The following is a 26175-nucleotide window of genomic DNA, read 5'->3' on the forward strand; positions in this document are numbered from 1 at the left end:
ACAAGTTTAGTGTTTCAGATTATGTATGAAAAGCATGCACATCTGGGGTGTTTCAGATTTGTTTCAGAGTTTTCGCAGTCAAATGCATAGGCTCATATATTCATACTAATAAAAAATCTAGAAAAAAAATCTTAATAAACGATATAACCCCACCAAGAGCAAAACGGTGGCTCCAGCAGTGCCAAATACGGGGATAATTTCCAAGACACTTCTCAATTTCACTCCTCCTTCGACAGTATGTTGGGAGACCTTCTCTACCGTATTGTTAGACGAACTATTTGGAGACACAAAAGACCCATGCTTGTAAAAACTATCCATAAGGGCATCTTTTTCATACCAGATTTGGAAGAGCCAGTTCTCAAACTTCTTTAAAGTCTCCTCGTCCACTAGGTCGACATCGGCAACATCATCATCACCCAAAGGTATATCTTCAATTCTAAAGCTTCGGAAATGGTAATTGATTTTTTCAGGTCCCCTACTCAACAAGAACAATCCCTTTAACGTGAAGATATCTTCACCAAATTCACCCGCCTTCAATCCCCCATAAGCAGTGGTTATATCGTACACCACTTCCACGGTTCCTCTTAACTTGCGCAATACCAAGAATAACCCTCTGATTCGGGGAAGCAACACATGTTTTAAAGGGGGCAAGTTGTTAGCATCACAAAACTCTCTTGATTTCTTGGTTGTTCTTAGTGAAGGAACTGTGCCTTCTGGGAACAATAGTATTTGATAAGGAGATATGTCATCACTTACCTTCTCCTTAGGCCACGACTGAACATCGCTAACACTAGTTGTAGCTCGAAACGATGTCACATGTCTAACACCTGAAGCAGGCCCCGAGCCTCGAGCATTAGCATCCACTTCGAGTAGCTGACTGGTGAGCTTGATTTTATCTTCGTCCCATTTTCTGGATAAAAACATGAAGTTGAAGTTGGTCATTCCGTAACCCAAGATGGGCGTTTTTGACATGTCCTTCATAATGATGTACACAAATTCAGAGAGCCTGGACGTATAATTTAAAAACCACAAATAGAACCAATCTGTGTATATTTGGTGGTTGGAGATCATCACCGAGTTGGGTGACAACGAGGTGGAAATCAAATTACCGGGCAATTGGCTGAAAGAATTCTCAAGTGGTAACTTGGAAGGATCGTAGGTGATAGATATCGTGGTAGAATTCAATATTGATATCACAAACGTAAAGAGTTGAAGGAAATGCCTCTTGGTGAGATTGATCATACTATGTCTGTACTTGGGACGGTCTTTCAAAATAAAGAGGAACACTCGCTGTGTCCATACGATGGAAACACATCCAAATAAGAAGAATATCAACAAAATTATGTTTCTGACAACCACAATTGGTGTGGGGAGATACCATTTGCCAGACATGATGATGGATGGAAGTGGCGGCAAATCAAGACAAACAGTTAGATTATGTATCAGATGAGGATTTAGGTAAGGACCGCTATGTATAGTGATGGACCTATGTTTCAACCTGTTCAATGGCGATTATTATCGCAGTCAGGCAGAGTTAAACTTTGTCAAGACGTTAAAAGGGCGTGACGGATCGTACAAATATTAGGTTGGTTGATATGCGAGTGATTCTGACAGATGGGGCGTGCGCGCAACCGGCGGTGAATTGTACATTAGATACTACTAGCATTCAAAATATCATCGAATAGGTAATCGATGTTGATACCCACAGACTTGAGGTCATCAAGCTGAGGCTCCAAGACGTTCAAAAACGATTTGAACAACGGCTTGTCTTTGATGAGGAGTTTGGTGTTATTATCGTCATCGGGGTCTTCCGGAGTTAAGAGAGTACCTAACAACTGCTTCTTTATAGACTTGATCAAATTTATACCCTCTTCAATACACCAGTTGATCAAACCACTTGAGTCAACGTTCCCACCATTGTCCCTTTCCAATATAGGGAAAATGCATTCCTTGTATGAAGAAATGGTTTTCTTCATAATGGATACATAGATGATCACCATATTAGAAATATAGTTACCCACATCTGCTTTGGTGGATCCTTGAACAGTGACCACCAACTTGGAGATGATGTTGGCCAAGTTGGCAGTAGTAGCCCGTAAAAATGCTGAAATACCCTTATCCAATACCCCAAAACTGTAGAAGAATTCGAGGATCTCCCCCAATTCAGATGTTTTGAGTTTAGCTATGTTGTGCTGCAAGTTGAAGGACAAGGAGCGCTGAACTTCTTGTTTTCTATTAGAGAGCTTCAACTTGATTACATCCACCAATAGCTTAATTTCGTCTAGAGATGCCATAGTTTCTTGATCACTTGTTTCAGTCTTGCTCACAATCCTTTCCACATTGAGCACCTTATTCTCGATATAGTTTATCATACCGACCGCTTCAGGGTATTTATCATGGGCAATCTCAACATCCACTTCGTCAAGTCTATCCTCAACTCTCTTTAACTCGTTGAAAAATTGACCCTTATCGTTCTTGGTGAAGTTTGAAAATTTACCATTTGCAGAGAAATCATGCGACCGGTTTCTGGAATGAACTCTAGCAGATATATCTTGTAGTAAGATATCAGCACTGTGTCTATGAGAACCACTTCTTCTCTTATTATTGTTTTCTTCGTCGAAGACTCCAGAGTTTCTTAGAGATTCTCGAAGCTGTCTCTTTTCGTCATCAGTCTCAAAGCCATCTTCATGGGTTGACCCTCTGATGTCATAGAATCTCTCTTTCTGTGAAAGTTCACTCTTCCCTTTATTATAGGCATCATTAATCTTCACGAAATGGTCGTACCGGTCTGTTTGATAAACATATCCTCCTGATCGGGTGGTTAACAGAATAAGATAAGTTTTGTTGGGGTCATCATCTGCTTTCCTTTGGTTGATTACCTGAAGCTGTACATCATGTAACGGCCAGCAATGGACTGCCTGAAGCCTGGACTTATTGCTTGCATTCTTGGAGGAAGACGAGGACTTCTTAGTAGCAATCAATATGAGATCATTTAACACAAATATATGAATGGCTTTTATGGCTTTCCAATTGCCAATGTTAATCTCAAACCACCTTCCACTTTCTGCAAGCACATGTCTGCCTTGCACACTTTGAATAAGTTTCGAGGCACCTTCAACATGTTTAAACAACGACTGTAACTCACTAACCCACATTTTCTCCAACACTATAATCGAGGAACGGTCTTTACGTTTAGGCTTTTTTGTACCATATGGAGAGCGTTCATCTGGCTTTTCTTCCAAGCTCAATCTTCGTTCAGCGGCATCTTTGAACTCATCCAACACTTCCATCAACTCTCTCGAGGAAATTCTTAGTTGCAATAGTTCATCTTGAGTGTCCTTGAGATCAGTCATCAACTCAAGGATGTTTTTCTGATTTTCATTGATGCTATTCTTGATATCTCGTTCCACCACTGCTCTTTGTTTTACCAACACCTTGTAGTAATCGTCGATTTCAGCAGCCGTTCCATTGGCCAAGTCGTCAAGAAGTCTGCTATTAATGTTATCAGACTCTCCACGGGCTGGTTTGGACTCAACAGCTGCCTTTAAAGCATTGAGATCTGGTAGTTGAGGCACAGGTGGAGCCTTGGCTGCATCTATCATGTTCCTCGTATGCGCTGCTGCTGACGCCGATGCATGGATACTCAGTCGCCTGGTCTTCTTGTTTTTGTTAGATCTATTGTTGTATGGGTTTGGTACCAGTAGGTTATCCAGGTCTCTTGATTCTGCTGTTCGAGGAGCAAACGCATTGGCATTGGCATATGGATTGTTCAGTTTCTCACTGCTAGATGGAAGCTTCCAAGGAGCCCTGCTTTTACGATGGGCAGCCTTTGCATCAAAATCCATTATGTGTTATGTAGAAAGCTATGTTGATTTGAATATTTGGATTTCAAAATGCGCACCGTAACTAAATAAACTAGGGAAAATTTTCTTCTAGTTAATATCTACAAGCTCAAATGTCATTATCAAGTACGGAGCTAAATTACTTGGTATGGAGGTATTTGCAGGAGTCAGGCAATGAGCTTGCGGCATATGCATTTGATAAGGAAACTCTGTGCCTGGAGTTCGAAAAAAACAAGGCGACTGAAGTTTTTTCTAAAATTGAACCAGGTTACTTGGTCAACTTGGTACAGAAAGGAATACTTTATTCATTGACCGAAGCTGACGCTAGAGATGAAACCACACGACCTGAGATATTGACTTTCTTTGGTTCCCTCCTAAAGGAAGAAAAGTTCATAGAATTGTCAAAGACTCTTCCTACTACAAACGACGCAGATGTGGAAATGCGACCAGCAGAAGCAAATGGAGGTGTCAAACACGAGATATCTGATGTCTTCCACACTCAGAGAGTATCGCCAACAATACAGTTTGACCAGAGTTCTTTCTCCAAGTGGCATCCTTCCACCAATGTATTGGCTTATGTCAAGGCAGATTCAAGCCTATTGATAAGTGCAATAAGTGGTGATAAAATAGCTGAAAGTGCTTTCCTAAAAGGCCCTGGTCTTGAAAATGTATGTGACTTGACGGCCGTTTCCTGGTCACCATTGGGTAATTTAATTGCAACTGCCAACCTTGTGGGTGATCTTTCCTTATGGTCCCCAGACGGTCGATTAAGGAACATCGCCAAAGGTGCTATTCCCCACGAAGAAGGCACCAAGCCAGAAGTCATATTAGACATCAAGTGGTCCCCAAATGGCCAATATTTCCTCACTGGCGGTTCCAATGGAAAAATATGCTTATGGAATGGCTCCACATTAAAATTGATTCAAACCGTCACTCACTCCAGCAAGGCATCTTCCGAAGGCTGGTCAACATGCTGGCTAGATGACCTAAGGTTTACCGTGTCTTGTAAGAGTAATACTATCAAGGTCAACCTCATTGATAACTCCAACGATTTCACTGACGCTAATACCGTTATCAAAACTATTGGCGAATTAAGGGGACACGAAGGTCCAGCCTCAGCTTTGTCGTTTAACAATGCTCTGAAATTGCTTATATCATATTCGAATAGCGATAACTTGATTAAGTTATGGCTGCTGAACTCCCCTGCATCTGAATCCACTGTCTTAAGAGACGAACACAAGATATTACCAGTTGTCTTACTATCATGGTTCCCTCAGGAACTTAATAGTGATTTGATCAGTGTATCGATAAATGGAACCATACGAACGTGGTCGTTGGACAAAGAGTCGCCCACCGACTCTGTAAATATCTTCAGGGATGATTCATGCTACAACTTTGATGATAAAGAACCGCTCAAAAACAATGGCTCTATCGTATACGCAGCAGAGTTGTCCCCGGATGGGAAATGGCTCGCGTTGGGAGACGACGCCGGAAGGGTTAGTATTTGGGACGTGAGCGTATCACCCAGGTGTAAGGGAATATTTGACCAGCATGATTTTGACGGTTCTATCTTAAATGCCGAGTCTGGTAACGGGATCTCATTCATAAGTTGGAACCAGGGTAGCGACAACTTGAGTGTTTCTTTTCACGGAGCTCCCAGTGTCATCATCAACTGGAACGCATAACAAAACCTACTGTATTATAGTATCATTTCGATGGCACAAAATCTTGTATTATTAGTTATTTTAATTGATTGAATTACATTAGCTTAAGCGGTGGCAGCAGCAGTGGCAGCAGCAGCAGCAGCCTGCGCAGCCCTCAATTGTGGGTTCACCGCTGGGAAAAGAAGGTCTAAGTAGCAAGTACCCAAGGAGAAAATAGCAAGAACAACTCTCAACAAAGGAGGTTGAGTTGCAGCTTCATCGCCCGAGGAAGGCTTGTTCGTTGGTTCATTCAAGTAAGATTGTACTGCCAAAAACACCGCTGCCCAGGATAACATTTTGTTTCTCATGAACATAGCGGCCATAGGCAACGATTGGGAAATCATGGAAGAAGCTTCACCCCGAGGTTTTGCTGGGAAATGGTGGTAACTAGAAGGGTTAGTACAAAAGCATCATCATCCAAGTTTTTATTCGCACATACGGAACCACTTTGTCTTCTCTTACTTTGGACATAATTGTGGAGTGGAGTTTTTTCGTCGATAAGTTTTTCGATAAGTTTTCCGCGATCAGATTTTTCATTGTGTATAGAGCTACTTATTATATGATATCTTTTTGATGATAGTAATGGCATACTAGAAGTACAATGAACTCAAATGTGTACTTGGCTGTAGAGGATACGGCGGCGTCATTTTCAGACTTCTGCAAGAGCTTGACAGCCTTTTTACCGAGTCCGCGTATAATGGCACAGTCAGAATACTCAAGAACACTATCAGTTCTTAAAAGCAAGCAGTAGATCCACTGGGAAAGGTTGTCATTTGTCTTGTTACTGAGCCATGACGTCAAATGAACCAAAAGCCTCATGGCGGTGATGTGGTCAAATTGGTATTGAATCACTTCGAATGCTGGTGGGGGATTGTCTATCACGTATTTACGCCAGAGACTGGCAGATTCGGGCTGTTCCCAAGGAGGGTGTGAGGACCGCTCCAAACTCAAGTCTGAATCAATCTGACTTTTGGTTCTCCGAAAGTCCTTTAAAAACACATTCTTCCATTTCTCTAGGGGCTCTTCGAGCTGGACATTTCCTATATTCGTATTGATGTAGAACTCGGTGCTCGAGTCACTTTGGTAAAGCTTCTCAGAGGTGCTATCACTGGCCACTTCAGTAGGAGTCATGTAGGACACAGTTTCAGCTTCTTGTCGAACAGATGCCAAATACTCATAAACAGCCAGCTTTTGTACGGGTATGCCCTCGATTACCTCTTCGTATTCTACGGGTATCACCTCATTGGCCAGCTTGTCCCTGGAGGAATCCCGTTCCTGTAGCCTTCTTTTCATGAGATGGGTTTCTAATAAATGTATTCTTGTGCCCCGCGAAATATCACTATTAATGAGCAAGAGAAGAAGGTCAGAAGAGCTACTACCAAGTACCACATCTGCTACCGTACCAACAATAGTATGCACACTAGGGTATTGTGTTCAAGCACCACCTGAATTCTCGAGTTACCCCGAATATGAATTGCACGTCCAAACCCACCATACACATATATGTCATGCCTGTAAGAAGAGGTTCCCATCGGCTCCAATACTATCGATGCACATAGAAGAGAAACACGACCCGTTCTTTGTAATAAAAAGAGATCAAGGTCTTAAAGTGTACAAATGTTTCAAGTCCTACAATGAAATTAATCCCTGTCATAAAGTGTGCTCAGATAGAAAGAAGAGAAGACTCCATATGATCGACAAGCATGGGTATCCCAGAGACTATAACTTTAGTATTATTGATCGTGGACTATGATACTACGTAGTAAAAGTTCATGCTTCCGGAGCCGGGGTGGATGATTCGCTGCTACCATTATCGAGCTTCCGTTTCTTCACCACAGGTTTACGTTTGAGCTTAGCGATGAGCTTCTCATCAAAATGCGAGTTGCAAGTGGGGCAGCTCATTCTGTCAGGAATCTCACTCATGATACAGAGGCATACAGAACACACGTATCCAATCTCCACACTCTTTCCGGTGATGAAACAACTGGCTTTGTAATTGACGTTGGAGTTGGTGGGCAATATCATCAATGGTCGTATGGAAGGCTCAATAAAGTATGCCGTACAGAGCACTTGAATAAGCCCAAGTGGTTTTTCGATATGGAGATAGACTCCATTGGTGGCATCTGCTGCCTGTTGTAAATAGGATGAGTCTTTTCGGCCGAGCTTGGCGATATCTATAGCCACCTTCATTTTCTGGGCCCCGAAAATCGCTTTCATTAGTGAAATATACTTGATGTCTTCGTTATCATTTGGAGTCACCACCAAAATTCGGGACTTCATTCGACTGGTTCCATAACTATTGGCGTTGGTACCCGAAGATGCTCCTGCGGTGGATGATTCTTTGTTAGAGATGTTGGCTGCTGACGAAATTGCAGATGCAGTGGTGGTGGAAATCGACTGGTCGAGTTTCATCATCCGATTTGTGTACGATAATGCTAAGCTTAAAGCCCCGGAAAGCCTGGAAGAGCCAGTAACCTTGTCATCTTGTGCGTGGGTTATATCAGACATTGTTTGGCTCAAACCACTTAGCACAGTTTCGTCCACAACCCGAAACTGTCGATACATTCCCTTGGTGACAAAGCTGAGCTCTTCTGACTTGTTAGAGTTTTCGACGGTTTCTTCAGATGTGACGTTTAGTGGTATTTCCTCGTATGTCTTGCTCGTGTCTGGATAAAGGAACTTGGACCCTGCTGGCGAGCTAAGCACAAAGGCTACTTGGTTGGAATTGTTGAGTGACAAATGCCCGTTCAAAAACACCAAAAGTGACTTCACCACATCCATTATAGACGTTTGATCTTTGATGTTGAACCATCCTTCAGGCGATACTTCAAGAACTATTGTTAGGAGAGATGGATCGTCATTCAGTACATCAGATCCATGGACCTCAATAAATGTGTTATCTGAAATCTCATCCATCGCCGTTATATATTTACTTGATTTATCTTGAAGGTGCGCATCCATTATATTACTGGTGCAATATATTGCAGCTACATAAAACCTATAGGGGAGCAAAAAGGTATCAGGCAGTTAATATCGTATGTCTGTTCTGCTGAGATGTCCACGCTCACTCACCAATGTCCTCGTACCAATCGTGTGGTCTTTCTTTAATGAACTTGGCCATCAAATCCTTACACTCTTGGTTATTGAGATTTATAAGCTCTACCCCCTTTTCTTTGATCCAGTCTTCACCTCCCACAAACGTCTCGTTTTCGCCCATCACAATCCGCTTGATTCCATACATTAAGCACGCACCAGTACACATATTACATGGTGATAGCGTGGTGTACATGGTACAGTTCTTGTAAGCAGAACCTGGTAATCTGCCAGCGCTTTCAAGAGTCGACATCTCTCCATGGAGGATGGCCGAGTTCTTTTGGAACCGCATATTGTGGCCACGGCCTAAGATGGTACCATCTTCCAGGATCAAGGCTCCTCCAATGGGAACACCTCCTTCGGCATAACCTGTAAACTTTTAGTAATGTTCAAAATACATTATTGTGTGTCATGTATACGTACCTTTCTTTGCCTCCTCTATGGCAATGGCCATTCCTTTTTGGTCATCAAATGGCATTATTTTCGAATTGAGGATAATATTAATGAGGATTATTCTAGATGTGTGATGGCTTCGCGGAGTACAATCCTCGCAATTGTGCAACGTTTTCACCGAACTATTTTCAATACTCCACCACGGTCTGCTGTCACCACTATCTCATACGGAATGGACACGAAACCTATGTCGTTGATGACATCGAGATTCTTTACAGGATTCTGGTGATCTTTTGTAAGGGTTTTACTAGCTTTCTCATTCGTGAAACCCATTCTCTGGTTCAACATGGTTCTGGTAAATGTGTAACCGGAGTTGGAAATAGACCGCTCAAGCTCATCCAACTTCCAGAATATGAGTCTTCCTGAAGATATGGAGTTCACTATGTACACTCCTGAAATATGTTTGTACATCTTCATGTATCCGAGATTGTCATTTATACGCGCCTGTTCAAGGTCTAAAGGAAGTTCATTTAGAATATCCTTCACAGAATTCGAGCTGTCCTTGATCTCTTCTATCGAGTAGTGTTGGACTGTCGGGTTGGGTTCGTATGGTGATAGAATTTCTCTACACTCTAGTGTAGGTATTTCCCAGATGGTTATCACGGGATCTGATGTTCCTCCGATGGCTGCAAAATACTCGCAGCTCGAATCAATTCTGAAATCTGGAGACAACAATATCAATTGTTTAATCTGTGTACCAACACTCAGGCTCCTAGATATAATCTTACAAGACTTTACAAGAACTGAAAACCTTATATCCCATAGACAGAGTAGTCCCTTGTCGGTTCCAGTCAATAGCCAACCTTTTCTAGAATCCAAGATCACTGAGGTGGGAACTCCATGAACTAAGGGATTCTGTAGCTCAAACTCACGTTTCATAGTGATAACGTTGAAGGATAGGATTCGAGACTTGGACGTAGCTACTATCATGGTGGTTTTGATGTTATCGTAGTTGAACAAGATCAAAGTGGCGTATTCTCCATGGAGATCATACTTTCTTATGAGCACTAGTTTGGAATATTTCAATATCTTTTTATTCTTGCCCCTGCTGACATCAACTCGGAAGAGCCTGATTCTGCCATCTATTGTGCTCACAGCAAATATGTTCCTATTTTTCATGAAGCAAACCTTAATAATTGCTGATTTGAATTGAGCTGTCAAACTGGGAGTCTTGACCATGATGTTCTTCTCGAGTTTCAGCGAATCCCACACCTTTAATATACCTGACTCCGAACCAGTGACAAAAAACTCGGAGCTTGGGTTTACGGCAATGCAGACAAGACTATCAGGGGACCTTGGATCACTGTTGGTATTGATAAGGGAAATGCACTTACCTTCTGGTACCCAATCGGCTGATTTTGGCTCATTGATCTTGACTGGGTCTCCAAATTCACTAAAGGAGTTTATAGACAACTCGAAATCAACATTTTGTAAATAGTGAAGAATATGTGGATTAAGCCCTTGATAACTATGCTTCATGTTAGAGATGATAACCTTCTCGTCATTCGAGCTGATCACCTTATGTGTGATATTTGAGTCGCCGGAAGTTGTCAAGTATTTGTTAGATTGGAGATTGCCATGCCCATGGGAATCGTTATTGAGCTCTAATTCTCCAAACACATTTTCTTGGATAGTTTGTATGGATGCGGTAACTTTCGAGAAATTTGGCAAAACCAATGAATTAGACCCACTCCTTCCCGTCTTTGGAGTCTTAGTGATAGAATCTTGAGGAACATTTGAAGATAATCCGTTTGATGCTGATGTTACAACCTCTGACTTGTAACTGACTTCAAAAAAAATGTTTCTTGGTTTGATTTCAACTGCATTGACGTCCAGAAACGTCCCTACCGAGTTCGCTATATGCAAAGACATCCCACGGCTGACTTGCAAGACGTACGCTCTCAACATAAAAGGTTTCCAGAAGTCTTTTTCCTCTAAGCCCACTGCCTTGAGCTTCAACAACCACTGCTTATCATCGTGAGTTAATGGGATTGACAGATGGGCTAGTGAGGTTCTGTTGGGAATAGAGAACGAGTTACCGTTTGATCGAGAAGGAACGAATACCAGTTTTCCTAAATTCTTGGAAAATGTGGTGAACTTCGATGGACTCGTCATGGTCATGCTCTCTTGCTTCCAAAACAACGACTTTTCTGTACCTGCACTAGCCCAATTCAATAGCATCTGGTACATCACCTTCGTTAATGGTTTAGTAAGACAAGGATACAAACTATCCCAGTTTATATTCGTCACATCGTATGTCAAATATGCCTTTATCTGAGGATACAAGAAACAAAACCTATCAGCATTCAGGAGATTTGCGTTGATCGAAAGAACCAATTGTAAGACAGATTGTCGGATCCATTCATTGGGGTGGAGGAAAAAATGTACCGTATTACTCAAGAGCTCCTTGTAGATATTCAAGGCATTAAACTCAGAAGCAGGGTTTATTAACCTCAGTGAGACGAAATTGACAAATATTTCAATCACTTCTAGGACAACCAACTGTTCTGAGTCACTTAATGTTTGAAGCAATAATGGAAGGAGATACTGCTCGAATGATAAAACCCCGACGTAAGGGCCAATAAACAAGATCGACTTCAAGAAGTGAAGCTTCAATTCAATATCCGGGTCGTTGAGGTAAGTGATCAAATGGGGGAGGATAATATCGTTAGTTTTATCGACCCCAAAGAACCGGCAAAGAGGTTTGATATTGTCAACCAATGCAGCTCTCACCTTCGGATTAGGATCTGTTAAAAGTAAGGAAGAAATCTCCTCGAACACCAAGTAGAGATTCTCTTTGGAAACCGAAGCATTACCCTGATTAGCCCCATACTGTTCACCTTCATGCACCAGGCCCAAAGGTTTGGTTTTAAATGTTTTAGCCATCATCCAAAACCTATTTGCAACTTCGGCTAAGTGTGGTACACACGAAGCCAACTTGATCTTCACCAATTCGCTTTCTTTGACATCATTGTCTGAACTTATGAGCTTCACTAACTTGGGCAAAAGATACTCGGATGTCATTGAAACATTCAATGGGGAGATGTAGGAACATGAATCGAGAATAGTGGCTATTGCATCTAAAGCGGCTACCACAACTTTCGAGGAATACGACTCTGTTTTCGTATTTTCATCCATACTGATACCTGGCAAACTCATGCCATCGTAACCTTTGAAAGAAAATCTTTCAATGTACTCGTCGATGAGTTTACATAAATACGGTAAGGATCTGTCAAGTTTGCAGGCATCGTTCACTCTTTCACTCAAAGCAGTTATAAGCTCACATGCCTTTATTTTTGAAGCTGGTTGTTTCAAGGTGTTCATCAACGAAAATACAAAGTTCAATATTATGAGTGATGACTGTTGCAGTTCCCCTATATCTTGGAAACTCGATGTTTTTCTGATTTGATAGTTCTTTGGCATGCCCGGAAGATTCAAATTCATCCCCATAGAACCAGTCAAAGCATCAACGGAATAGTCGAATTTCAAATTGTAAGAAATTTTATCGAAGTTCTTGTGTATGTAATCGATTCTGTTATCGCTCGGAGTGACATGTCGGTCATTTTCATTTCCTTTGAACTCGTTATTATCGTTCAATCTTCTAATAAAATCGTACAAAAACGAATAAAACGATTGGGGGAATATCAAATTCTGGTATTCAGAAAGCAACTGTTTAGCAGATTGCCTTTGGTTGGGATTGAACAGAATTAGCTTCAAAATCATGTCTCTAACATGAGCATCTGGAATGCCTGAAAGATCGGGAGTGTACTCTTTTTTGATGTACCTGAATAATCCTGATAAAGTGAACAACGGTTCTCCATCCAAATAAAGTTCTCCGATTATACACCCCAAACTAAACAAGTCCATCTGTTCAGTGATTTGGTTCTTACCAGTGAAATGATCGTTTTCATCAAAATTTTGAAGCTTTTCGGACTCGGACCCAGAATTGTAGAACCGCTCAGGGGCCAAGTTGCACACTCTTCTGTCAGATGTATCAAAGTAGAAGGAAAACTGGTTGGGATTATCCTCAGGAATGTAGACGGGTTTGGAATAACTGGCAAAATCAGCTAGCATTATCCAGTTGGAACTAGACACCATAAAGTTCTCTAGTTTCAAGTCACCATGGCGAATGTGGAGATTGCTGTGGAGATTATCGATGATCTTGAGCATCTGAAACGCAATAAAATTCTTCTCAATGGGTTCAAGAAACGGTCTTATAGAAAGCCTGTCATATAAGTTTGTCTTGACCAACTGACGAATAAGATAAGCAGCTCTGTCAGTTTCGATGAACTTGTTGGTGGGCAAGTAGCAATTGAATTGGTCCAAAAGTGAAGCTTCTTTTACCATAAGTTCTGTGTATTCCTGCAAGTTTATGTTGAACGAATTGACGTTGTTGGAGGGCTTAATTAAGATTTTGATAATGATGGCATCTCCAGTATTGAGGTCAATGGCTTTGATTGTCTTTAGAAACCGGGAATTATTGATGAGTTCGACATACTGGATATTGTCGAAGATATCCACGTACGAAGAGATGGCCACAGTTGGAGCCGATGGCGCTAGTAGCGATAATCGAGCACCCATAATATGCTTGAGGAATTCGTGTGGTTTCGCGATATCGATAAAATCCCTCTCTAGAGCTATTATTATACAATTCATTATAAAAATATACATATTTTTATTAGAAAAAAATGGAGTATAGATTATCTAGTTAACCAAAGTAGAAGCGGTGGCAGATTCGTACTTCCAGTTAGGAGGCAAGACAGCGACGGTTCTGTAGTATCTGGCCAATCTGTGGATTCTAGATTCGATCAAAATCAATCTAAACTTAGAGTCCTTGTCCTTTCTGTTTCTTTCCAAGTGCTTTCTGATGGCAACAGCCTTTCTGATCAAGTAGTACAAGTCTTCTGGGATTTCTGGGGCCAAACCGTTGGACTTCAAAATTCTCAAGATCTTGTTACCAGTGACAACCTTGGAGGCGGTAACACCATGGGCATCTCTTAAAATAACACCAATTTGAGATGGAGTCAAACCCTTTCTGGCGTACTTGAAGATTTGTTCAATAACGTCGTCAGAAGACAATTTGAACCAAGAAGGAGCGTTTCTAGAATATGGGGTAGCTGAGGAAGACATACCCTTACCCTGAATGAAAAGTTAGTATACGGCTAGGAGTGTTAACAACTACCGTCTTTACAATAGAAAGGACGAGCTGATGTGAGGCGGGGCCAGCACAGACCAGCCTAGTGCACTATGGTTTATCACTCCAATATTGCACCAGGCGAGAGAAAAGTTTTCCGGCTGAAAAACTCTTCCTCCTCGTCGCACATCGTCCAAGTCCAATCAACTTGAATAAAAAGTGGTATTGCACAGTGCTTACAAGGGTATCTAGCAAGTGCCAATTAATAAAAGCAAAATCGACATTTTAAAATATCGGAACTTTTATCAAGGCCTTGACGTAGAATATCCTCCACCGAAACAATCCAGAAATGGTCACTGATTAATCAAAGCAAAGGTATTGCAAAGAACAGACAGATGATATTCTTAAGCGTTAGAACATACATTTGAATGCATACGACCCATTTTGACTAATGTTTTATTATTTGGTTATAAGATGAAGAAGAAATTTTTCATTGAAAATTTTTTCTAGTTAAACGTGAGGGTGGTGTGGTGTGCGCACGCACTTTTATGCGATGTTCAAATATGTGATGGGATATACTGTAATCCCGCGTAAATATGAGACCAGTTTCCGTCAGCCGACCAAGCATGTTCAATTGTATTTAAAAAAGTAGAATTTGCTTCAATATTGTGTGAAATCAAGTTATTTATCATGTTGAAGTTGTTGATATTGTTTTCTTTTGGAAAAGAAATAAGTTTTTAAACATCTTTCTCAAATCATTTGCAACATAATTTGCAAAACTTACGAATGGCGAAATTTCCAAACTTTATTGAACATGAACATTTGAATATTCATAGACTCTACCCTTCTAATAACCTTTTATGTATTCGTATTTTTTTACGATTTATAAATCTAAAGTACTTTACTGGATAAGGTCTTGTATCAGGCCAAGCTCCTCCTCATCCTCAATCAGCACTAGTTTGGAAACTCCAGCTTTATCACGGAACAATTCAAGGGCTCCAGCGTACAACATCTTGCTTTGCTGGCCACAAGTAGCTGGCTTCCAGTACAACATCACCAAAGGAGACACAGACCTTCCATCTCTGGTTTTATAAGGATAAGACAAGATAACAAATCTAGGAGCATTAGGAGGCAATTCTTCTTCCAACTCTTCGATACTAGTTATGACTTGGTCTTCGTCTTCCCTCTTGACTTCGTATGAGGACTTATCGATTATGTCTGCAAACTGCCGTTAGTACATGAAAATAAAGTATTCAAGTAGGATTAAATTTCACTTACATATAATGGCTTGCATTCCAGGTGCCCGGGCACTGGAAAACCGGAATTTTTGGATTCCCGATAACGTCGGAGAAGCAAATGTATAAAGGTTTGTGGACTAAAGGGAGTTAGCATTAGATGGAGAGGGGACAGACTTAAATACAATTTCAACGTACCATCCTCTATGGTGAGTTCAGATCTCAGTATATTATATTTCTCACTGAGCCTTCCCAATGCGGCAAAGATATCAGTTAGAGCGTGCCCCACACGTTTTAATAACAAGATGCTCACTTTATAAAACCTAAACAATTGATGCAGCATCATCAGTGTTTACTGAAGTTTGATAGAAACCTGTGAATTCATAAAAGTTAACACTGGGATCTTTTTCAGTAATACGGACTTCCAAGTGTTTTTAATTGCATTTATATCATCTCACTTGTTCCCCTCCTCGTTTGGTTTGACTTTTCTTCCTAGTCCTATCTTTGTGTACTGATCAAATGCCCAAGAACAAGCTGACAATTCCTTTGATCGAGTTTTTAAAAAGTATGTATCACCTTCACCTTTCCGCCACCTGTTGTGCCAATACTAACACAACTTACTTTAGACCGAATCTATCTCGGGGCATACGACCATACTCCTGATGATACTGCTCAGCTTGTGTACTTTACTGTCGAAGAAGCATTGCCTTATAATTCCTTCCACTTGGATTTCGGTCCTTTGAACATCGGTAGTCTCTACCGATTCGCTGTAATTTTGCATAATATCTTAAATGAAGAGGCCAACCAAGGCAAAGCCATTGTGTTCTATAGTACCACCGGTCCTAAAGAAAGAGCTAACGCGGCCTGCTTATTGTCTTGTTACATGGTATTGATCCAATCTTGGTCCCCACACCAGGTGCTCCAGCCCATAGCTCAAATTGACCCGCCCTTACAAGGATTCCGTGATGCAGGTTACTCTTCCGCCGATTTTGAAATCACCATTCAAGACGTGGTTTATGGAATGTGGAGAGCAAAAGAGAGAGGCATGATTGACCTTACTTCCTTCAACTTGGAAGAGTACGAGCAATACGAGAGGGTTGACCAAGGGGATTTCAATATGGTATCGAAGGACTTTGTGGCTTTTGCATCACCTCAGCAAAATCATAGAAAGTCTGGTTCTTTAAATGAACCGTTCAAAAAAGTATTGAATTTCTTCTTGAAAAATGATGTTCAGTTGGCAGTCCGGTTAAACTCACATCTTTACGATGCCAACGAGTTTACCAAGAGAGGTATCCAGCATATTGATATGATCTTCGATGATGGAACCTGTCCAACATTGGAATATGTCCAAAAGTTCATTGGAGCTGCTGAATGCATAATAAACAGAGGTGGGAAAATTGCAGTCCATTGTAAGGCTGGTTTAGGTAGAACTGGATGCTTAATTGGTGCCCATTTAATTTACACCCACGGATTCACTGCAAATGAATGTATCGGATACATGAGAATGATTCGTCCTGGTATGGTTGTTGGTCCCCAGCAGCACTGGCTTTATTTGCATCAAAATGATTTCCGGGACTGGAGACACACCATGTGTTTGGACAACAGACCCGACAGTTTCATTGGTGGATTATTCCCGTTGGTGCCATACGATGAATTCAAGTCTAGAGTTAGACAAGAAGCCAAGCAGAGAAAGTTGCAAAATCAACAAAGTTTGAACTCTTCAGTTGGCCACATAGACTCCTCATTCCAAACCCCAATTAGAAGAAGAAAGATCAGTGGAGCATTAGCGGCCAAAATCCAAACGGCAGTCCCCCAAGAGTCACCTGGTCAACCAAGAAAGATCAATGAGGAAAACTCTGGCGTGGTTGAGATCTTCAATAACTCCGATGATGAAGAGTTTATTGAACATCCCACTGACCACATGCAAGATGTCCAAGTCCCAAATAGGACTGGTACCGAGATCGAATTGTCTGCTAATGATATGAATGATGATATTAGAAGTTCTCCGAATAGAGATGCGTTGAGATCCATATCTGCCAACCAGCATTATCACACAGCCCTGCAAATAACCAAAACCACCACCAAGGCTAGAACCATCAGTGGGTTCTCATCATCACCCCAAAACCAAACCCAAACCCATTCATCTCCCTTGATCAAGAACAAATCAAGATCACCTTCCAGAATTGGATCGGGAATCACCCAGTCAAGGTATGCCAACGCTAGTCCTGTTCGAGTGATTTCGAATGGAGGTGTAAGGAAAGTTAGTGGATCTAGAAAATACTAACCGGTCCTTTGCCTACCGCCATTTCCAATTCTCTATTGTATTACTTATTGTTATGTCACACGAAAAAAAGATCTTATAATTATACTAGCATAGACGTAAATATACTGACTATTCTTCATAAGCAGCTTCCACTACGTTGAAAGGTTCACCGTCTACGGCAAATGCAAGGATATCATAATCGTTGAATTCTATTGTTGACAAAATCGTATCATCCACTGTCACCCAGTCATTTGAATACGGTGAAGTTTTGTCCCTGGGAAGCCCAATAGCCAATTCACCCGCTTTGACTATTCTGGTTTGTGGTGGTGGTGAGTCTTTCATGATCGCGTCTTTAATATCGGTTTCCCCTGTTTCCTCTTCTTCGTCTATAAACTCAGACTTGGGAACTTTGATGTCGTCTTCATCTTCCATCATGGGTTCATCTTCCGAGAGTGTCAACCCACCTGAGTTGTTGATGATATCGAGAAGGCGATTTTGGAGGGTTTGGAATGATTTGGTGGAAAACTCTATAGGAACCACATACGTGCTCTTGCCTCTTTTGAATTTCAATATGGTCACCTGCTTCCGTTTATCAACGAGTTTGGGAGGCTATATGTGTTAGAAATGAATATCAGAGCATTAGATACAATATACTTACCATCTTTAGATGATAATATACGGTCAAACTAAGCGCGAAAATAAATCTACCATTATATGATGAGCTTTCTACAGCACTCAAACCATGGGCCGGGAGTAAGGTCGTTGTATCGAGATCTTCTACGAAGCCACAAGAAAGTACTACAAGTAGTCGTTCCGAGTTCTCATGAGACCACATCCAAGTACATAAAACAACAGTTGGAAATTGCAAATACTAATCCCACGCAGTACTTGGAGAGCCTCTCACAGGAAATCAAGTCTAATATCAAACAAGAGTTTCGACTGGCACAAGCGTATACACGAGGCTCCGCTGTTGAATACAAACTCAAGACGGGCATCAACTTTGCGTCGTTACTCGAAAAGGTTTCCACAGATGATGGGTTTCTTGAGGTTTTACAATTGATTGAACTGCTCAAAGATGAGGAATACGAAAAGTCCGAAATAAAAGCACTGGCTTATCAGAATAGAGGGATCCACGAGTTCGATGGGAAAATCCCCCAACGTATCGAAAAGACTTTTGCATTTCCCTTGAACCCCATACAAACTCTCTTGACCTCAGATAGAGAAAAGCGGATCCAACATGAACTCACAAACAGTAAGGAGCATCGAAATAAGATCATCAGGCGATACTTGAAACATCTACAGATGTCACAAAGACTAGCGATTCCCCATTTGCTCCCCTACACGGCCATTGAACCTTTATCTGATCAAATTAAACTCTCGTCCAAGATCTTCAAGTCCACTTCTATGAAGGCCATCACAGAGGCATATAACACAACACTAATAGAGGCCATACTCGTTCCCGAAATAGAGCACCAAGTCAACTATCACCACAAGGTGAAACCACTTGAAGAAATCGTCAATGAAAAGGGCCCCTTCAGAGTCCGTATAAGGTATACTAATGCTGGAACAATCCTGATTCCCTTTCTCAAGACTCAAACTCCAAGGCTTCAACCCATGAAGGAAGTGGGAATTGCTGTTAAGAACCTGGTCAGAGACGCGGAAATACGAAAGAATTGGGAGTCGACCACCTCCCCTTCTTCCAATGACAAAAAGACCACCGATGGAGCTTTTGAAATCGGATGGTACCGAGTGTACGGGCCCAAAGCGACCATGTTCTCGAAAGAGCACCACGCAGAACTCCACTCACAAGAAGCCTTGTGGGAGTTTTTGCTTGACCAGGAGCTCTTAAAGGGAGTTGATGAGAATGGAGAGCTGGTGACGGTTGAGGAGGTCAGGTCAGATGTTTCTCAGATAAAAAAGTCATACACAGATTCGTGGTTGCAAACTCTAAATGAGGTTTCGGGGTACTTTGCTCTGAGGTGCGATCAGCACTATCAGAAGTACGGTGGTAGGTACATCAACGCATTGTTCGACGAGAAGATCAAATGGCAGAACCGAATGGACGAGACATTCGAGAAGAAGATTCGATCGTACGAGCAGCTTATCAACAGCTTAGAAGTTGACAGAGTGACCATGCACTCTGACCTTGTAAGTCCCAAGTCAAATGGATCATCCTCTGACAAACAATTGGTTACAAACGATAAAAGAGTCAAGAAACGCAGAGTGGGCATGGGACTCCATGAACGCAGAGGGCTCGGTAAGAGACTCGGTGACTACATGGAGGAGAATGGAGTTCCGTGCTACAAAATTGGCATGAAGTTTGACAAAAAGTTCCGGTTCTAATGTAAATTTATCGTTAAATTCGTTTCTGAGACAGTGTCTGAGATAGTCATCAATATACAAATGTATCATACGGTATACCCGTTGTAGTGCTTGTTGGTAGTGATATACCCGTCGATTTTACGAGGATTGTAAGGAAACTCCTCATCCTCATCATCGTCAAGGACAGCAGAGTCATCCTCAGCACCTTCGGGCAACGGAGTGTCCCGCTCCACTATCTCGAAATCTTCAATCAATTTGATCAATTCAGACGTATCATGACCAGGCTCATCATCTTCCATGGTCAAGCCATTCATCATTCTTACTACTTCCAGGAGTGATTTACCCTGGTTCTTCAACTCGTGATGTTTGGCAAGCACCTCCTCTAAGCAGGTAATTCCATTTTCATACCACGACCCGGGGTAGTGGAGTGGGAACGGAGGTGCTACAACGATGTTCTTTCGGGCGAATACCGCTTCCGAAGAAAGTTGGTTTCGGTAGAATAATGATGCTTGGTAATGCTCCTTACAACAATACTGCGACAAGTATGTGTTGGGTAAGATGATGGATGGTTTTCTATTGTAGATCTGGAATTTGGTTTCGCCATTATTGCAGGTGGTGGTTCCATTACTGTTACTCGACAAACGACGAACCTGATGCCTGGGGGTATTCTGGCACGTTATATATCCACATTGGTGTTCGATGTTTCTCTCCTCCACGATTTCATCGTACGACTGCTGGGTAAGAAACCGGCTCAAGAACTTGAGGAGGTCTATATCCACAGGGTGATCAATGAGAAGTTCGGTGATGACTAGCAGTAATTTGGAGGTATCGGCGGGGGTTAATAACTCTCTTCCGCCGAAGGGTTCCAACCGGGGAATGAACTGTGGCAAGGTAAGTAAAGCCATTGATGGACAAAAATAGGTATATTGGCAGGTTTATGAATTTTGAACCCAATCGGTATCGACGTTTAAATGATGAGTGTAGTGCAGATCCCAAAACCAATGTCGTTTCACTATCATTGACACAATAAGGAGCTGAGCCGAACCGAAAATCTAACTTTGCGCACAACCCAAACTGCAATAGATGGTAGGTTCTCCCATGTCGACGGCGACATCTGTCCGACCTGACCATGATATACATACGAATTCTCGACCACATCAACGGGCTCCCAGGTCTCGCTCGCGGTCGGGGTCCACCTCGCGGTCAGCCTCTTCTGCTGCCGCCAGTCGTCAGAGATCAAGGTCTTCAGCCACAGGTTCCTTTATCAATTTTCTTTCCAATGACCCAGCCAGGAATCGCCCCCAGCCCCGGAACGGTGACAACCGCCATTTCTCACTCTATCGGCTTTTGATGTTGGAGTTGAACATTCCAGGTAATTCCAAACAAAAGTCCGGTTACGCCCATCTGGCAGATGTGTCAGATCATGAAGCATATGAACAGATCATCGATATGGTCAAAATTCCATGGGTGCTCGAAAAGTTCATGGGGTTGGGACTTATGATCTGTACCAACTCATTCTTAACGTTGTTTACGTTGGTTCCCATTAGAATAGTGGTGATCACGTTCATGGCTGTTCAATCAACCATAAGCGAAAAACTGTACACTTGGCAATTGATATCACAAAAGTTCAGGTCCGTCCGAAGAGACGTGTTGACGGTGGTACTTATACTCCTTTCATTACTGGTATTGTCGCTTCCTCCAATTGATATTTCCAAAATCTACCACGACGTGAGACGTCAAGCTCAGATCAAGTTGTATGTGACGTTTGGAGTTTTGGAGGTGGCCGATAAGCTTTGCTCTTCAATCGGTCAAAATATCTTGGGGATAACGTTTGACCTTATTGAATCGCCTCCCACTCGTAAGAACTACTTTAGCACCGTGCTTTTCTTCTTGGGCTCCGTCGCTTACTTGTGTTTACATGCCTACGTCTTGCTCTATCAAACGGTTTCTTTGAACGTGGCTGCCAATTCGTATTCGAATGCGTTGCTTACGTTGTTGTTTTCCAACCAGTTCTCCGAGTTAAGAGGTTCTGTGTTCAAGAAATTTGATAGAGAAGGGTTGTTCCAACTCTCGATGGCCGATTTGACAGAGAGATTCCAACTTTCTTTGATGTTGGGAATGATTACCTTGAGAAATATCTTGCAGTTGAACAGCATTGGTCTGGGAATGATTCCAAGTAGTTGGCAAACTTGGAACAAATGGTTTGGTGCATTGTTTGGCCCTAGTATTGTTGTACTAGGAAGTGAGATTCTTGTAGATTGGCTAAAACATTGTTATATCTCCAAATTCAATAGAATCAAACCAAGAGTCTATTACAACTTTATTTATGTGTTGGCGTTGGATTATGTCGAGGTGTTTAGCTCCTCATCTCACAAAACTAGTGGTGAATATGAATTGTCTGACTATACTATTTTGACCAGGAGAATTGGATTACCTCTTTTGGCGACCACCGTTTGCTACTTGCGAATGTCACTTGGAAACTTTGTAACTTTGTTTACAGTGGAAACATCTTCTACCGTATACTCGGTTCTTTCCAGTGTATTGCTTATGTCCGTCACGTTTGTGATTCTCCTTTTGCTTCGCTTAATGCTTGGAATTGCCTTACTTAAAGTTACGAACGCCATTAAGGTGAACCATGAGAACAAACTTGATGAGGTCCATGACTCTATATTGGAGACCTCCGAGTTGATGATCCCCGAACATGTCGATGCCAACAGCACCTTCCCATCTATCCAGTTAAGTCCCACCCCTTCTTTGCTCTTAAGAAGAGAAGGTTTACTTCCAGAGGCTGAGGACTTGAACACAACACCATTATCACCATTATCACCCGTCTCACCTCAATCACCAATTCCGAAGACAGCTGCAGATATCAGCTTCTTACCTGGCCTTCCAAACACTGAGATGTCTACCATCAATCCAGCTACTAGAGAATTCTTGTATGACAACAATGAAAACATTCCTCCCACTCCAGAAGAGAAGAGGAACAAAGATTTCATCGAGAAATTCGAAACCAGCTATGACGAAGGATTAGGCGAAGTTCAGCGATACGAGATGTCCTCCAAGCGTATTTGGTGATAATTCTTCTGTATTCTTAACAACTATTTACATGCATTCTAATTTATATACATCACCATCTTCAAGTGGTGTTTTTCAAAGCTTTTAGGATCTGGTTAGCGGCTTGAGGTCTCACTCTTTTAAGCCTAGCACAAAAGGAAAGGCAACCTGTTAAAAGGGCCAAGGCACCAGCTTGATGCAAAGCTGCCAAAGGTATTGGAACGAGGTAAATCAAGGTAGATATACCCAAAGTAGCTTGTAAGGTTACTAGACCCATCATTCCACCTAGAGCCCTCATTGCCGGTCTGGGAATGATTGTTCTATACTTAAGGGAATAGGTATGGGCTGCTAGCACGGCAAAAAAGGTGGAGGTGGCCATGATTCTGTGGACCAACTGAACGGTGGTGGGGTTTTCAAAAATATTTCTCCAAAACAAGTCAGAATGATCTTCTTTCCGAGCAAATGTATCAGACATCAATTCATTATAGCTGGGAAGGTAATCATCTCCCATATGAGGAAAAGTATTATATATTAAACCAGCGTCCAAACCAGCAACCATTCCTCCTGACATCGCTGTGAAGAAGGTGAGGGTCAACAAAGCCCAAGCCATGGTTCTAATGCCATTCAACTTTGGGGAGCCCAACTTGGAAAGTAAGGTCTTCACATACTCAGGATCAACTTTGGCCTGACTCAACAATTTGTTCTCGGTCAAAATCTCAAACCCGGACCACAATACCCCCAAGTACATGACAAAAGCAGCAGCTAAATGGGTGGTTAATCTGTATTGAGAAACCGTGGGTTTTGATTGTCTTTCCATTAATTGTTGCTCATCCAAACCAGACTTCACCATCCACCACCCGATGGCTCCTTGTAGCCCCAATAATGCTGTCAACCCCACGAGCCTGTATCTCATATGCGGAGAGATTTTCTTGGAGGACCAGAAGTAGATGGCAGGTAAGATGAAAAACATCCCAATACATCTCCCGACAAGTCTATGACTCCACTCCATGTAGAAAATAAATTTGAACTCATCCAAGGTGATGTGTGAATTCAACTGCTTGAACTCGGGCGAATCCTTGTACTTTATGAACTCAGATTCCCAATCAGCTTGGTTCAATGGAGGTATTGCCCCAGTGATTGGTTTCCATTCAGTGATAGATAATCCAGACTCGGTCAATCTGGTCAAACCTCCCAACACCACGATCCCGAACACCAAAGTGGACGTTCCGAAGAGCCAGTAGCTTACACCCTTGTTCGAAATGGCGGGAAATTGTTTGGGGATTTTTGTGGTTAATGGGGTTGAGTTACCAGCGGCTCTGAGAGAGGCAGTCGAGTAACTCTTAAAATTGAAAGCTTGGTTGGCCGAAAAAAAAGTTCTTTGCAGTCGCAAGAGCTTGCTAACCTTAAGTCCATGGAAGATGGAGTTACCGGTGAAGTACAACTTCGACTTGAACATGGTGAAATCAGACCTATATACAAAGTGGTGTGGTATTTTTTTGCTCTGCGAATAAGCAGATTTTCAACATCACCATTGGTCGCACTCGGTTTGCGTTTGTGCTGCTGCAAATTGCACAAACGCACTAGATGGATGCAAATTACACCCAAGTGACTTTGATAGCAAATACCGTGTACATATACATGGTATTGTTGTTTGCATATATTGTGAGCGGTGTCATTATCTACGGGGTGAAAGAGTATCGGATGTCTGCTAAAGATAGAGCTGGATCCATCTCTAGCCAGAAGGCTGCAAGGGCCAATTGGAGTGAAAATCAAGATGCTCGAAAACGGGGAGACAGCTATCCAGAAGATGAAAAAGATTTAGAAGCTTTGGGATCTCTCAACCGGATTGTAGCAGAGCCTATAGTCGCTCCTTCAATGTCTTTAAGCCAGTCTAGCCAGTCCACCACTGAACTGGTTTCCGCATCTGAGTTTGTGGAAGAGATAGAGGAATTCAAGAGAATCAGAATCATATACGACGAAGTCAACTCTAGTGAAACAAAGTCCATTTCCGAATACCTTCACCAGCCTCTCAGGAACAACAAAATTGTCTACAGTATGAAAGACCTCCATGATATTCAAATGGAGATGGAACGGGAGTTCAAGCAGAGTGACAACCTTTCCAAATCGAAGGTAATCAAGTTATCAAAAGTGTTACTGTTCCGTCTGATCATCCCCAAGACAGAAACACCCAGTGTCTTCTTAAACAACAAGCTGATCAACAAAATCAAATATGATTTGGTGGATCTGAAAGGTTTGGACTTGGCCAGTAAAATGCTTCTGCTTTTCCAGTTTGTGTCCATGGGTGTCAATGATAACAATAACAACTACTTCTTGAACTCGTTTAACGAGCTTGTTGAGTACGTCACAGACACGGGGATTTTGTTTGAACTCTTGGAGAAGATCACCAGCCCAAGTCTTAAGGAGTTAATGGTGGACATGATCTTAAACTACTGCTGGAAGCACTGGAATCAGCACGGAGAGGCTAATGGGAAGGTTATCCAAAGCCGTACAATCATTTTCCGGATATTGTGCAATTTGAAAATCGGTGTCAGCTCTATCGAGAGCTGGGGGCCTTCCCGATCAAGAAATCGAATCGAGTTCAAGGTCCAAACCATCATGCGAGAAATCACCAAAAGAGCCAAGTGCAATGATTACTTGGAACTCATACCCATGATCTCGCAGGCGGTGGAGATCATAGAGGCGGTGAGCTTAAAGTTCATTTTCTACGATATGCTTCTTATTATTCTCAAGCTGCACCACAAGTGCTGCATGCACGACTACTTGTTGGACACCCACACCGATTTGAAAGAAGTGGTTCAACATGGGTTTTGGTACAAACATGAGCGCAAGCTCGTTGCAAAGACCCAGGAAATTTTTGATTTTCTCGTGGCTGTCAACGGACAGATTTATAGTTGGTACACTGAAATCTTACAGGGGAGAATCTACGTCTCAAGTGCCTCAGGTGTGGGTCCTTTGATGAGAGATATCCCCAGTGAGTACAAGCCGACACCTCCGGGGGGCTGGAAATTTGTCAGGAAGTAATATGCTCATATGATTTAGGAAAACGATATTGCTC

General features: G+C 42.1%; 16 protein-coding genes across 16 annotated transcripts; 5 read left to right on the top strand and 11 right to left on the bottom strand. All coding sequences in view use genetic code 12, as the record gives it.

Moving 5' to 3' along the window:
- Positions 1 to 117: 117 nt before the first annotated feature.
- PSN45_000235 (uncharacterized protein) lies at positions 118 to 1392 on the bottom strand (the record flags this gene model as incomplete). The annotated part of the gene is made up of 1 exon (XM_006687664.2): positions 118 to 1392. The coding sequence occupies one exon, from the start codon at positions 1390 to 1392 to the stop codon at positions 118 to 120; it is 1275 nt and encodes a 424-aa protein (XP_006687727.1).
- A 257-nt stretch (positions 1393 to 1649) lies between these two features.
- Positions 1650 to 3845, bottom strand: EXO84 (exocyst complex component exo84; the record flags this gene model as incomplete). Its single annotated transcript, XM_006687665.1, has 1 exon — positions 1650 to 3845. The coding sequence occupies one exon, from the start codon at positions 3843 to 3845 to the stop codon at positions 1650 to 1652; it is 2196 nt and encodes a 731-aa protein (XP_006687728.1).
- Positions 3846 to 3955: 110 nt separating this feature from the next.
- On the top strand, positions 3956 to 5527 carry PSN45_000237 (uncharacterized protein; the record flags this gene model as incomplete). Its single annotated transcript, XM_006688670.1, has 1 exon — positions 3956 to 5527. The coding sequence occupies one exon, from the start codon at positions 3956 to 3958 to the stop codon at positions 5525 to 5527; it is 1572 nt and encodes a 523-aa protein (XP_006688733.1).
- An 83-nt stretch (positions 5528 to 5610) lies between these two features.
- PSN45_000238 (uncharacterized protein) lies at positions 5611 to 6016 on the bottom strand (the record flags this gene model as incomplete). The annotated part of the gene is made up of 2 exons (XM_006687666.2): positions 5611 to 5932; positions 5985 to 6016. The coding sequence occupies 2 exons, from the start codon at positions 6014 to 6016 to the stop codon at positions 5611 to 5613; spliced, it is 354 nt and encodes a 117-aa protein (XP_006687729.1).
- An 84-nt stretch (positions 6017 to 6100) lies between these two features.
- Positions 6101 to 6838, bottom strand: PSN45_000239 (uncharacterized protein; the record flags this gene model as incomplete). The annotated part of the gene is made up of 1 exon (XM_006687668.1): positions 6101 to 6838. One exon carries the CDS (start codon positions 6836 to 6838, stop codon positions 6101 to 6103), a length of 738 nt encoding a protein of 245 aa, XP_006687731.1.
- Positions 6839 to 7315: 477 nt separating this feature from the next.
- On the bottom strand, positions 7316 to 9116 carry TFB4 (RNA polymerase II transcription factor B subunit 4; the record flags this gene model as incomplete). The annotated part of the gene is made up of 3 exons (XM_006687671.2): positions 7316 to 8379; positions 8618 to 9007; positions 9062 to 9116. The coding sequence occupies 3 exons, from the start codon at positions 9114 to 9116 to the stop codon at positions 7316 to 7318; spliced, it is 1509 nt and encodes a 502-aa protein (XP_006687734.2).
- Positions 9117 to 9205: 89 nt separating this feature from the next.
- VPS15 (Serine/threonine-protein kinase) lies at positions 9206 to 13747 on the bottom strand (the record flags this gene model as incomplete). Its single annotated transcript, XM_066157423.1, has 1 exon — positions 9206 to 13747. The coding sequence occupies one exon, from the start codon at positions 13745 to 13747 to the stop codon at positions 9206 to 9208; it is 4542 nt and encodes a 1513-aa protein (XP_066013520.1).
- Positions 13748 to 13795: 48 nt separating this feature from the next.
- On the bottom strand, positions 13796 to 14668 carry RPS13 (40S ribosomal protein uS15; the record flags this gene model as incomplete). Its single annotated transcript, XM_006687672.1, has 2 exons — positions 13796 to 14230; positions 14648 to 14668. 2 exons carry the CDS (start codon positions 14666 to 14668, stop codon positions 13796 to 13798), a joined length of 456 nt encoding a protein of 151 aa, XP_006687735.1.
- A 458-nt stretch (positions 14669 to 15126) lies between these two features.
- On the bottom strand, positions 15127 to 15661 carry PSN45_000243 (uncharacterized protein; the record flags this gene model as incomplete). The annotated part of the gene is made up of 3 exons (XM_006688671.2): positions 15127 to 15443; positions 15504 to 15600; positions 15659 to 15661. 3 exons carry the CDS (start codon positions 15659 to 15661, stop codon positions 15127 to 15129), a joined length of 417 nt encoding a protein of 138 aa, XP_006688734.1.
- Positions 15662 to 15979: 318 nt separating this feature from the next.
- CDC14 (cell division control protein 14) lies at positions 15980 to 17744 on the top strand (the record flags this gene model as incomplete). The annotated part of the gene is made up of 2 exons (XM_006687673.2): positions 15980 to 16025; positions 16087 to 17744. The coding sequence occupies 2 exons, from the start codon at positions 15980 to 15982 to the stop codon at positions 17742 to 17744; spliced, it is 1704 nt and encodes a 567-aa protein (XP_006687736.1).
- A 108-nt stretch (positions 17745 to 17852) lies between these two features.
- PSN45_000245 (uncharacterized protein) lies at positions 17853 to 18434 on the bottom strand (the record flags this gene model as incomplete). The annotated part of the gene is made up of 2 exons (XM_066157424.1): positions 17853 to 18332; positions 18432 to 18434. The coding sequence occupies 2 exons, from the start codon at positions 18432 to 18434 to the stop codon at positions 17853 to 17855; spliced, it is 483 nt and encodes a 160-aa protein (XP_066013521.1).
- Positions 18435 to 18465: 31 nt separating this feature from the next.
- PSN45_000246 (uncharacterized protein) lies at positions 18466 to 20066 on the top strand (the record flags this gene model as incomplete). Its single annotated transcript, XM_066157425.1, has 2 exons — positions 18466 to 18476; positions 18542 to 20066. 2 exons carry the CDS (start codon positions 18466 to 18468, stop codon positions 20064 to 20066), a joined length of 1536 nt encoding a protein of 511 aa, XP_066013522.1.
- Positions 20067 to 20131: 65 nt separating this feature from the next.
- On the bottom strand, positions 20132 to 20950 carry PSN45_000247 (protein-serine/threonine phosphatase; the record flags this gene model as incomplete). Its single annotated transcript, XM_006687675.2, has 1 exon — positions 20132 to 20950. One exon carries the CDS (start codon positions 20948 to 20950, stop codon positions 20132 to 20134), a length of 819 nt encoding a protein of 272 aa, XP_006687738.1.
- Positions 20951 to 21395: 445 nt separating this feature from the next.
- PSN45_000248 (uncharacterized protein) lies at positions 21396 to 23120 on the top strand (the record flags this gene model as incomplete). The annotated part of the gene is made up of 1 exon (XM_066157426.1): positions 21396 to 23120. The coding sequence occupies one exon, from the start codon at positions 21396 to 21398 to the stop codon at positions 23118 to 23120; it is 1725 nt and encodes a 574-aa protein (XP_066013523.1).
- Positions 23121 to 23181: 61 nt separating this feature from the next.
- COX15 (Cytochrome c oxidase assembly protein cox15) lies at positions 23182 to 24555 on the bottom strand (the record flags this gene model as incomplete). The annotated part of the gene is made up of 1 exon (XM_006687678.2): positions 23182 to 24555. One exon carries the CDS (start codon positions 24553 to 24555, stop codon positions 23182 to 23184), a length of 1374 nt encoding a protein of 457 aa, XP_006687741.1.
- A 128-nt stretch (positions 24556 to 24683) lies between these two features.
- On the top strand, positions 24684 to 26141 carry PSN45_000250 (uncharacterized protein; the record flags this gene model as incomplete). The annotated part of the gene is made up of 1 exon (XM_006687680.2): positions 24684 to 26141. The coding sequence occupies one exon, from the start codon at positions 24684 to 24686 to the stop codon at positions 26139 to 26141; it is 1458 nt and encodes a 485-aa protein (XP_006687743.2).
- Between the last annotated feature and the right edge of the window lie 34 nt (positions 26142 to 26175).

The sequence above is a fragment of the Yamadazyma tenuis genome, chromosome 1 (assembly GCF_029203305.1).
Source record: "Yamadazyma tenuis chromosome 1, complete sequence".
Classification (NCBI taxonomy): Eukaryota; Fungi; Ascomycota; class Pichiomycetes; order Serinales; family Debaryomycetaceae; genus Yamadazyma; species Yamadazyma tenuis.